This window comes from Salmo trutta, chromosome 30 (assembly GCF_901001165.1).
Source record: "Salmo trutta chromosome 30, fSalTru1.1, whole genome shotgun sequence".
Taxonomy (NCBI): Eukaryota; Metazoa; Chordata; class Actinopteri; order Salmoniformes; family Salmonidae; genus Salmo; species Salmo trutta.
The window spans coordinates 2,356,255-2,369,289 of NC_042986.1; the positions used below are offsets into that span (position 1 = coordinate 2,356,255).

Sequence of the window (13,035 nt, forward strand, 5' to 3'; positions counted from 1 at the left end):
CTTTTGCTTGAGTAACCAAATAAGTATTTCTCTGATTATTGAATAGTGGAGTCAAGTCCCTCTTCGATGGTATCATGGGGATTAACTTAAAGTAACACTGCAGCCAATGCAAAAATAAACAGGTTGAACCTTCATGTGGCTCAATGAACTTCTAGGACAAAATCAACTAATTATTAATATCATAGTCCCCTGTTTTTAATTATTTTTTTCTGCCTCGTGTACTAAGTCTGGCCACTTCCTCAAAAGGATTGTTCTATAAACAGTTCTCTCTCTAGCACTGTTCTTTTGCCAATAAGCTCCTTTAGAGTTAGCTTCAACAATAGGACGCTTGTTTTCAGTGACCACATTATTTTCCCTCTGGTTCCAACTCTCCTCCTGATGATTCCCTAAGGATTCGTCAGGGTCAAAATTCGGCTCCTCATTTCATGACTCATCCCCCTGGCTCCCAGGAACTGTATCTGTTCCGTTGGTTAGCCACAAACTTCTTTTTATATTTTATTTGTATTTTTTTGAGAGGGAAGGGGGATAATTAGTTGGGGGCTCTCTTATGTAACCTGACAAAACAAGCCTTGCCATCTTGATGTGCAACACTGTAAGCTGCTAGTGTGTTAGTCATAACGTTACATTAACTTTCAGTCAGTCAACTTCGGTACAACATACTATGGGGAAATAGAATCATAACCCAAGCTGACCCCAATGGATACTAAATTACGCTGCTTAGAGAGCACCCTGTCGCGAGCTGGAATAGCAAAACAGACAAAAGCTGGTCAGATAAATGCTTAACCCAGGTCCGTTTAATGTACGTGTGCAAAGCTCGCCACGGACACAGGGCATGTAACCTCTGTTGCTCTTCAGAAGCAAAAGGAGGAGGCAAAAAGGGAAATGGCTCAAACGCTGAGGACCTCTAGGACGTAGCCATGACATTCGGGGCAAAGGCCGCTTTTGGACGCAACGTCACCTTCGAGTCGCACGGGGCGAACTGAGAACAGGGTGTACGGATAACGCATAGATGTCCCCAACACGTTTAGTCGAGGCCAAAGCCACTAGCAAGGAGGTTTTATAACGGAGGATCTTCAGATCCACAGACTCCAGTGGTTCAAAAGGGGGCCTCATTTTCAATACGCATTTTCTCGCGATGGGTAAAGATCTATGTAGGCCCTGACAAAATTCCTCTCAATGTCTTTTGATGCACGCCACCACTGACATATTGTCGGTTCTGACCCGCACAAGCCAGCCCAACAAAAACTGGGGGAAGCGCCTGAGCGCCAGATACACCGTTAGGAGCTCTGGGTAATTGATATGTAGTGCACTCCGCACCAGTGTCCATAACCCCCCAAATCGAGTTGCCTTCGTACAGTGCAATCCATCCTCTGGAGGATCACCTTGCAGGATACAACTTCTGGGAGCCCCCTGACCATAGCAGAGGGTCCCATCCCTGGGCCATGGCCGGTAGGCTAGACAGACATCTGAAGCGACTGGCTTAGGCTGCGAGATGCGTCCAGGTGAGTGGCTAGAACTCTAGAAGGGCCGCATCAACAATACGACTTCCATCGCAGAAGCCAACCAGTCGTAGGTACTGGCGACAAAGCGCCTTGTAACACCATGGAACGTGGGATACCAGACGGGCATTACACATGGACCAGTGTAACATTAGTGCTTCCGTCCCTCTCCTCGCCCCTACCTGGGCTCGAACCAGGGATGCTCTGCACACATCAAATGCCGCCTCCCACGAAGCATCGTTACACATCGCTCCACAAAAGTCGAGGCCCTTGCAAAGCAAGGGAAACAACTACTTCAAGGTCTCAGAGCCAGTGACGTCACCGATTGAAACGCTATTAGCGCGCACCCCGCTAACTAGCTAGCCATTTCACACGGGTTACACAAGCTTCCAACACATGTTGTTCTTGTTGTTCTTCCGTGAGACTGTATAGCCCGGCCCCTTAATAGACACAGAGGGCTCCGGAAATGGTTGATGTAGTACCCTGTTTGCCATAATAAAACATGAGGGCACTGTCGTCACAGTCATTTTTATGTGGAGCGGCGCACTGGTCGCTCAGACCCATGCTAAGGCCCCTCACTCCGGGGGTGAGCACGGGGGCAGCTTCCTCATCGGAGGTGAATGCAAGTCCCGCTTTCTCCACTCCCTCCAACTCGGGGAATTGAAAATAGGAAAGGGGTTGCCATAACACCGGGGGAACGCTAGTAAGCTTCATTGACCGGAAGTTATGCATACTAGCCGACATTAGTCAGGAGGCTCTTTAGTCTAAGTTTAGTCTAAGTCTTTAGTCTAAAATAACCAAGCGACTTAACGCTATGTATACGAAACAAGAGAGTTACCCAAGCAACTCCACCTTGGGGAGGTAAGAATAGCTAGTAGTAGCTAGCTCGCCTCGGTGAATTAGCTAACCTGACTAGCACGCTATGCAGCGCTTGTTAGCCAGCATGGTCTCAAAAGTCTACATAGGACCGTATCAACGAGGTGGTACCAGACCCTTCATCGACAAGTCTGGGAAGAGAGACAAGCAGTGCTTGACTGAGACAGACACAGGCGGCAGGGGGGTACCTATTGAACCTGTCGGCCTTCTCTCTTTGAGTAGCATCCCGTAACCAACGATAGAGTGCACAGTAGCCGGATTGAGCTTGGGCAGTCACTGCACACACCACGCCCAGGCAGACAAGACATTTGATTCGACCAAAGATCAAAACCATCTCCGCTTCCCACAACTCCAATACAGCCGAGGTACGGTCACCCAGGAGAAGAAGTCACTATAGAAAACACCAAGCCACCTAAAAAATGCTACACGATTGTCAAGAGAACCTGCATGTGGACTAGTATGGGCACAGTGCCAGCCGTCCCCTAGTCCTGCACACGAACTGATTTGAACGAGGGCACGGCAGAGCATGCACCGAGACATACAAGACAACATTTGGGCATGGGCGCGAACCCGAACCCGGCATAGCCTTCGTCATCTAGGTCGCATCTTTTGCCATCTTAATCATTACTAAAGCCAGGCCAAACAATCTGAAGAATAACTAGTTGTTTGTGATTAGGAAACTATGCGAACCATACAAACTCCAGCACACAACGTCCAGAGGGGAAACTTTAGTCGGCACAACTTAAGACAGTCTCATGCTCCATTTGTTTGTTTTAGTAGCGTGAATCATTCCTGTTCACACTGAGGTAAAGAGCGGAATAATTGAAGGAATTCATCCGAGCCTCATGCTTATCACCTGAGGAAGGCAGGGATTCCAGCGAGGTGTGGATTTCATTGGCCTTGTCAGGCGTGATTTTATATTCTTCAACCGAAATCGCGAGTGCGACTCCCCATATTATGTTGTAAGGAAGTTGACTAACTGAAAGCGAACACATTGGGAGGGATCATAGACCATTCCTCCATATAGAATCCTTCCAGATCCTTGATATCCTTAGTCTACGCTTATGGACTGCCCTCTTCAATTCAAACCACCAAAATCTCCTGCGTTGTATGGGTGTGCTACTGCACCCAACTACCCTTTCTACATTGGCTACTAGGAACTTATTTTTTGTTCTCCTTTTTTTAGGTGGGGGGATGAGAGGTTGGGGGCTCTCTTACTTGACAAAAACAAGCATTTTCCATCTTGTTGTGCATCACTCTATAGCTGCTATTGTGCACCAAGGGAAGTGAACAAGTGCACACTTCGGGAGAAAGGAGAGTAGATTAGAGAGATTATTGGGACGCAACCCACATGCTTTAGAGTCCTCCACATCTACTTCCATGTCCAACCCCTTTATAATTTCGGGTTGCGTGTGGGTGTGATATCTGACCGTCTTGCACTGCACCCAACCATCCCTCCCTCTCCATTAACTACTTTGTTTGCGTCCTTCCACTCCACCAGAGTTGCTTCTTTACTACGTAAGACGGAATATCTAAGGTAAGGAAACTTTTATTGGTTACCTTTCAGACAGTGCTATTCACTTTTACACTAAATTTTGATAGCAGCATCTCATTGATGTTGTTCCTTTTTTTCTCTTCCATTCGTGATCTATTAATGAACGTATGCATGTGCCATGAGGCATTGTTTATTATAGTTTCTTTGCATTACAACCCCCACATTTGTATTATAACCCCCACATTTGAATTCCGATGGGAAATTCTGGTTTAGGATTTCCAATGTTTTTATAAAGAAATAAAGTTGAATTTGAACCTTGTGACTAACCGAATAGACTAAACCACGCGTTGAGCTATAACCCAGTCTGTAGGCATGGTCCGTCAGTCTCAACCCACCATTTGGAAAGCATTGTCCTTGGTTAGCACATAGTGCTAAAAATGCATTTGTTAAAAAATTATACATAAAATCTCATTGTTATACCCTGAGCCAATATATATATATATTTATTTTTAAGTGAAAGGTTAATATGCTTTTCTCGTTTTTTTGTGCAGGGAAGTACTATAAGACTTTACACTACAGTGCCCTTATTACTGTGTACTCGTGTAATTAGGTTAACAAGTACTGTATTTTTAGTACACTGTACTTTAACATTAGCCCTAACCCTTACCTGGAGTAACCTTGAGTACAGTTTTAGAAACATGTAATAATGAGTCGTTGTAATACATGTTACAGTGTAACAGGAATCATTTCACATTAATAAGAGCACTATAAGGTATAGTATAGCCAGACTTACTGCCCTCAAATTATAGAAAAATACCTCTGCATTTATATTATTCTTATTTCTACAATAATTATCAGTTTGTAGTAATTTTGTTGAATTTGACCCATAGCTTACAATGTTGAAGTTCAAGTTTTCACTACACTCATATTGAGGTCAATATAAACTGAAATCCATGAGCATCTAATCATCAAAAATAAATACAAATGTAAGGTCACCTTGGTCATTGAAAATGAGTTGTCACCTCTTATAATTCTCAGGTTCAGAAGGTGACAACATGAAAGCGTTGATTGGATTGGTCGTGTGTGCCGTGGCACTGCTATCTGGGTGTTGCACTGCTGGTAAATATATACATATATATCATAAGGTTTCCAAGGAATGCTGCCACTGGTCCAGGTTCAAATAATTTTTATAATCCTCCTAATGGTACGGTTAGGATTATGGGTTGGGTAATCTGATCACAGATCTGTGTTTGAGGGCAATTTCTACCTTAATCTCCCAGTATTACTTCCTGTCTGCTACTGTCGAGGGTACTCATTAACCATAACCTTTTATTACACTGACCCCTAGTGGTATGTATAAGTGGTCAAGACACCTCTGAAGTATTTTAGGTCATCTATAGGAATTTTGGGAATAAGGGTTGAAAATACATTTAGAAAACATACTGAGCCACTAAGCTGTGGGAGGCAATGGCTCTCTAGCGCTGCCTTAATAAAACCAGCCTGGAGGTCAGCCTTTGAAATTCCTCCAGCATCCCAGCATGCCCTAGCCTATGGGAGGGTGCCACAAAATGGTTAGTGTCTCGACATCTGACTCTGCCCATTGACCGAGGCTGGACGGCTGGAGCCCTAACAAAGCCCGGGGCCTCATCAGATCTGAGGCCTGACCATTTCTCACGAGCCATCCGAGAGGATGCCTGCCACAGCCAACAAAAGAGTGTGATAAATCAATTGAGCTTGTAGACAATGGCTCGGGGCAGGCCCGTGAAATGACAGACATCTCAGTAGGCTTGTAGGTCGATGCCAAAGGTCTTTTACAAATTACTGTTGATGTGTGTCAGTATGCCACTGACACCATACGATACCGAGGGAGCACCCCCGACTGGGCCCACCACTGTATGTGGAGCGATTGCACCCCAGCACCTCCGCTTCCCCGCCTCCAACCCTGGCAGGGCTTGTTAGTTCTTGAGACGGACATGCTGAAATGGCATTGGTCACAGTCAGTCTACGGCAAGGAAAACTATTTTCAGTGTCATGCATAAGGGAGGGGGATTGGAAGGGGGGACTGTTAGCTTCTTCTGCTGGAGGGGTTTGATGGAGGGGTTGTTGGTTCCAGAACATGCCTTTAGGGAAGAGCGGGGTGGGTTGGAGCCCACTTTAGTCTCACCACAGGAGGTTCAAAACAGTCCTGTTGTACCCCATTAATGTCCCCTTACATTGCCCCCAAAATGGACTCCTTATCATTGGAGAGAAAAGTGTCTTGTTAGAAAGCTGCAGTACAATACAGCCATTCTTCTCTATCCTGGCTCTTGGGTCTTAACCCCTGAAGTTGAAAGAGAGGACAGAGCAGAACATGGTATGATGATAGGCTTACATTAGAAGCCCTCAAGAAGCAACTTCTACTAGTTTTCAACTAGACAAAGCAAATGAACCAATGCAAGGCCGGGAGAAGGGATTAACGTTGAATCCTATTAATCCCTCATATTATATTTCATTACACAGACAGACTAAGGAGCAGTGTGCATACATTGACGTGTTTGGTTTTTGTTGTTCCAGGGCCTGCAGCGTTATCCATCACCACTATATTGGTAAGGTATTACACATCATACTAATACATATCGCAATCATATTATCATACTGTAAATTGTTTGTTATGCATACCATCAGACATACAGCAAACATTCATTTTTATATTTCAAATTCATATTTATCATGACTCTTCTGATCCAATACATTTATTTGGGCACACCTGTTTGAATGACACTGTGGCTTCTTTTACACATGCAGCCCAATTCCGATGTAATGAAATATCTGATGCCTATCAGATTTCCCCCCAAATGTGTTAACAGGAAAAACAACATAAGGTGCCCAATTCTGATATTTTGCCCAATTATTGTTCTTTTGAACAATCAGATTAGATTCCATGGCTGTGCTCACACAGGCCACCCGATTCGGATCTGTCATGACATACACGGACTACCGATTGAGATGTGCCTTTTGTTAAGTCAATCAGAAGTTAAATGTGGTGAAAAGGAGACTGGACTGCCACTTTAATGTAACTGTGATGGAATGCATGTTTTAACTTATGATCCACTTGTCGGATTCTCTCCCACCAGCAAGAGCCATGCACTATGACCCAAGGGTCTGAGCTGGAGGGGTATTGCATTGACCTGCTCGCGGAGATCGCCAAGAAGTTGGGCTTCAAGTACGAAGTGCACCTGGTGAAGGACGGCAAATACGGACGACAGGACGAGAGCGGAAACTGGCTGGGGATGATCGGGGAGGTGGTCCGAGGGGTGAGTGACCTGGACAGAAAGTAGCAGGTGGTGGTATACACTATGCTGGGAGATTGGTTAAGTCATTCAGACTTGTGTTCAGTAGGCTGTGCATGGCTACACTCACTCACACGTGTGTGTGTGGGTCCCTATTCCTGTTTGTTTGTTCCTGTGTCTGTGTCCCTACTCCTGTGTGTGTTCCTGCTCATGTGTGTGTGTCACTGTGTGGTGTATGTGTGTGTGTCTGCTCTTGTCTGCTCCTATTTATCAGGAGGCCGACCTGGCGGTCGCCGCTCTGACCCTAACTGCAACCAGGGAGCTGTCGGTGGAGATGAGTACTCCCTTCTTGCAGACCGGTGTTGGCTTCATCCTGAGCAGGGACCTGGGCTCCGAGGAGAGCCACTTCGTCAGCTTCCTCTTCCCCTTCTCCACGGAGATGTGGGTGGGTGTCCTCGTGGCCTTCCTGGTGACTGGCCTCTGCATTTATCTGGTGGCCAGGTGAGATATCATCATCATCAACTCGGGCCCCATTCCTAATCTAGCCCCTAGCTATAAACCCTAGTCATTTCGGGCTGAATCCTAACTTCCACTTAAGTCTGTCAGTCATCCATTAAAGTCAACGAGACTAAGTAAAAATACGTAGAAGTTAGAATCTTTGCATACAAAGATGTCAACATACAAATAATGCGTAATGCTATGAAACATATAGGCTACAGTACGTCCAGTATACAACTCTAGCGTGGGAGATAGGGGTGGTTGATAATAGAGTATGTCAATGGAAGTAGAAACTACACTGCTAATTCATCCTTCTAAGAATCTGGTTTGGCCACTGTCCAGAGAATGAAGTTCTGTAAAGAAAGACATCTCAATGCTCACTTTACCCCCTCAGGATAAGCCCCTGTGAGTGGGCTGACCCCGAGACAGACGAACACAGCTTCACCCTCCTGCACAGCTTCTGGTACATCACCGGAGCCCTGACACTGCAAGGTAATGCAGCTATGAGCCAAATCGCCCAGATTTTTTTTTTTTTTAACATAGCCCTGCATCCCCCTCCTTTACACAATTACACAAAACGGTCCTTAATAAATCGCAATCTGGGTCAGGTGGGCATAATTTGAAAGCTTGTTCTATTGCAACATGACTAGCTAAATGATAGAAAATACGAAGACTGACATTATATTATGAAATATTTATAGGCGTTAACAGGAGATAAAATTAACATATTTTAAATGGATGGGTGTGGATGGACGGGGGTGTGTGTGTGTGTGTGTGTGTGTGCCAGTGGATGTGTGTGAATGGGTACATGTATGTGAGTGTATGTGTGTGTAATACACGCAAAGACGATGAAAACGCAAGGTAGGGATGCCAACAACATGCAAATGAGATTTAACAAAAAACAAGTAAATAAATGAAAACAATAACACTTCAGATACATGCCCAAGCCAACACCAAACAAAGGATACCTTGCTTTTTTGTTTGTTGAATTTTTTTATTATTAGTATTATTTTTGTATGACTATTATTTATTAGGGTCAACAATTACTTGTACCATAGTACCAATTATATTGTTTTATGAAATGCTGATTTTTGGCCTGTTTAGGTTAATTTATTTATTTTCAGTTTGAGGGGGGGGGGGGGGGGTGTAAATGTATATATCTTTTGTTGTGATTCTTTTGCGATCAAAAACCAATGTATAACAAGTATTTAAAAAATAAACTGTATTTTACATGAGTTTTATGATATGGAAATGTGATGTGCACATTTGGACTCGAGTGTGTGGCTTGCTTTATGACTTCAAAGCGGTATTTATTATAATCCTCAACATCTCATCTTTCAAAATACATAGAGTCCTCGTAATGTACAGCATTTCCCTCACTCAGACAACAAACAAATTGCATAAGTTACCCAGTTAGCAGTTAGCTGGAGAGGGGGGGCAACTTCTTGTCGCGCCCGGTGGTTCAGAACGGCTGTCAGACAAAACCCATTCAGAGCTTTTTTATATTTTTATTTATTTTTTATTCAAAATATAGATCAACATTTTACGTTGTTACATCATACAAAACAGAACGCAGGTATTAACGAGAAAATACTAAACATACAAAAAAAACATTCAGAGCTGTGAAGCGGAGACCCTGAGCTCTGACGTCATGCATAGCATGTTACTGTACAGCCAATGTGTTCTAATTTAGGCGCTTATCAGTGTCCAGATCTGCCATTTCCAACCCGTATACGGGTAGGAGTATAAAGGGCTACACGTATGAGCAATCTATATCCTCTGTTTTTTTTATGTTCTACATTGCTTGTCTTAAGAGAAAACTAGGACGGATAATATGGGAGTTTGCACACTTTCTATTGTAGTCCAGAAGAAAGTGATGGAGTGACAGCAAAAATACGTTTGAGTTTCTAAAATGAAAAGCGTTTCCCCAACAGAAGTTCCAAATATGTTTTTAAGTGATCCATCCCATTTCAAATGTCAATCATAGAATACAATTTTACATAATATAATGGCTCTCAATGGTTTGCGTTCTCAGGTGCTGGCCCACACCCTAAAGGCCTGTCTGGCCGCATTATCAGCGCCATCTGGTGGGTGTTTGCGGTGGTGCTCCTGGCCTGCTACTTCAGCAACTTCAACACCATGCTACGCTCCGACACCAAACACGTCTCGGTGAAGAACTTCGATGAGCTGGCCAGACAGGACGTCATTGACTATGGAACAGTGGAAGGCGGCACCACGTTCAATTTCTTCAAAGTACGTGTCGCTTTAAAAAGAAACCGCACAAATGTATTCCTTAGTAAACGTCAATCGATGTACAAAAATGCTAAATTGTCTGTACCTGCACATATTTCTTTACATTTCCTTCCATAGTGCGTTTCGGATAAAAACGTACACCTACAACTAGAACCGCTAATGTCTCAACAACTATGGCCTAAAATCATCTGACCAACTTTGCATTTAAGATTCCTTTTTCGCTCCCATTTCTAGAACTCCAACAACCCCACCTACCGACGCATCTTTCAGCACATGGAGAGGAAGAAGAGTTGTGTGCCTTCTGTGGAAGAGGGCATTAGACGTGCCCAGGAAGGCAACTACGCCTTCATTGGTGAAGCAGCGTCTCTGGACCTGGCTGTGGCTCGCTACTGCAACCTGATCCGCAGCAGTGAACTCATTGCCATGAGAGGGTACAGCATTGCAGCGCCCCTAGGTGAGCCCCGAGCAGCTGGATCCACAGTACACCCCATAGATGGACCTGATATATGGAAAGCTGTGCTATCAATAGGCACCATTGGGAACATTGTCTATGTGTTTTTATGGGTGGTCTGCTGTGGTGATGAATATCTGAAGTATTCAAAATTCAGTTCATTACTTGATATGCACCCAAACATATACACACTGACACCCTTCTCTCATAAGACAAAAATGAATTCCCCTTTCTCACTCGCTGTCCCTCCATCTCCCTCCTCCTCCTTCCCTCGCATTCCCTGCCAGGCTCCCCTATGATGAAGAACATAACGGTGGCCATACTGCAGCTGAGTGAGTCTGGGGAATTGGCGTACCTGCAGAGTAAGTGGTGGGCCAATAGCTGTATGCCAGACGGGGGCCAAGCCCCACAGGCCCTCCAGGCCCACCTCCTGAGGGGCCTCTTCATGCTGCTGGCCCTGGGGTGTGGCCTGGGCCTCCTCATTGCCCTCCTGGAGCTTGCCTCCAAGGCCCGCGACCAAGCCAAGGACCAGAAGGTAAGGGAACATGACGAGAGGATATTGAATGGACTTAAAATATATATACAGTTGAAGTCAGAAGTTTACATACACCTTAGCCAAATACATTTAAACTTAGTTTTTCACAATTCCTGACATTTAATCCCAGTAAAAATTCCCTGTTTTAGGTCAGTTAGGATCACCACTTTATTTTAAGAATGTGAAATGTCAGAATAATAGTAGAGAGAATGATTTATTTCATATTTTATTTATTTCATCACATGGGTCAGAAGTTTACATACACTCAATTAGTACTTGGTAGCATTGCATAGCATAATTGACTTCCTATAATTCCCCCTACTACTCACACTTCTTCCTCCTCTCCTCTCCTTCTCTCCTATCCTCTCTTCTGTCTCCCTTTTCTCTCCTCACAGAAATCCTGCTGCTCAGTATTGTCGGCAGAGCTGAGTCAACGTTTCAGATCGGGCAGGGCGAATGCAGGGACAGAGACTTCAGAGAAGAGCAAAGCGTAAAGGATCTGTTTAACTGATTGGCTCCGAAAAGCACCATATAGTTTGATACGCATATAAACCATGTGTAAGGGACCCTGGTCCTGTCCTTGGGAGCAGGAGTATCTTACGTATCCTAGTAGTGTATCACAGCAGTAACTTCTGTTTCATAGTGTACAACACAGTTACCGAGTTACCCATGTGCACGTACAATGGCTTGTTAGAATAGATTCCAATTAGAGTATATTCTACTATATATTCCACTCTGAAAATGTATTATTAAGCCACTATAGAAAAAAGCAACAATAACATTTCATGCTCTCAGAGGACATGGGCCTCCCACTGCAGAAATAGACTACTAACAGTTTGTTTTTTATATATATTAAGTTGATACAGGCTTTGCAACTAACCTCCAGATAAGTTCTTTTAGCAACTGTATTTTCAATAGTTTTTTTGTTGATGTGTACTGCCAAAATATCTCATGTGCTACTAAATCTGGTGGCTTTTGAGTTGTTTCATTAACCGTTCTATATGTTTCACTTTAACCAAATTAAATCCCTAGACAACCCAAATGCATAGATTTTTGTTAGTTGTGTTAAGTTTCACACCTAAGCTCTCTCAAAAGTGTTTTGGATGGATGGATAGAAATAAATAAATAAAATAGATTTTTGATGGATTTGTAAAATGGTTGCTTTCCAGGAGTGTGGGGAATGAACAGGCACTGTGGGTTAGAGGTACAGTTATTGTGATAACTGATCAGTCAATTTTTTCTTCTATGAATATTGCTATTTCAGTAGAGTTTTGTTGCATTGTGGGGTCAAATAAAATCTACCAAACTCCACGAATGGGCTCATTCTCCATCCCCCTTGGCATGTTGTCTCGCATAGCCAGATGGAAGTAAGATGTCGTTGCAATGCATACACTGTAAACCCCAATGTGCTGTCATTAGTCAAAACTTTTGAGGAAACCCATTGCACTTAATATATCTGAGTACAGTTACTTAAAGTAATTTTGTAGTCATTACTCAAACCGATAGATCCACTGTGACAATTTGTTTTCTGAGGTCTTGGCTGATTTCTTTTGATTTTCCCATGATGTCAAGCAAAGAGGCACTGAGTTTGAAGGTAGGCCTTGAAATACATCCACAGGTACATCTCCAATTGACTCAAATTATATCAATTAGCCTATCAGAAGCTTCTAAAGCCATGACATAATTTTCTGGAATTTTCCAAGCAGTTTAAAGGCACAATCAACTTAGTGGGTGTAAACTTCTGACCCACTGGAATTGTGATACAGTGAATTATAAGTGAAATAATCTGTCTGAAAAATGACTTGTGTCATGCACAAAGTAGATATCCTAACCGACAAAACTATAGTTTGTTGACAAGAAATTTGTGGAGTGGTTGAACAACGAGTTTTAATGACTCCAACCTAAGTGGATGTAAACTTCAACTTCAACTGTATATACACAAAGATTTTTAAAAGTGACCGGGATTACACAATAAAGTCAGGGACTTATTTCCATTGTGGTTCTTATTTTTTACATACATACATATTCAATTACATAGATACAGACACATTACAGAGATGAGTATGAGGGAGTGTTTAAGTACAATTCTTACAAGCTTGTTTAGCTGGTAGCTTATTCTTTAGATGTTTGGGGCTGCTGGTGAACTATGAGGTTCAGGC

At 43.5% G+C, this 13,035-nt stretch overlaps 1 protein-coding gene across 1 annotated transcript; it reads left to right on the forward strand.

The window, feature by feature from the left end:
* The first annotated feature begins 3,508 nt into the window (after positions 1-3,508).
* On the forward strand, positions 3,509-12,187 carry si:ch211-251b21.1 (PBP2_iGluR_non_NMDA_like domain-containing protein). Its single transcript, XM_029724503.1, has 10 exons — positions 3,509-3,912; positions 4,909-4,989; positions 6,424-6,455; positions 6,984-7,163; positions 7,414-7,640; positions 8,032-8,129; positions 9,673-9,890; positions 10,125-10,344; positions 10,629-10,876; positions 11,272-12,187. Exons 2-10 carry the CDS (start codon positions 4,926-4,928, stop codon positions 11,368-11,370), a joined length of 1,386 nt encoding a protein of 461 aa, XP_029580363.1. The 5' UTR covers positions 3,509-3,912; positions 4,909-4,925; the 3' UTR covers positions 11,371-12,187.
* Positions 12,188-13,035: the final 848 nt, after the last annotated feature.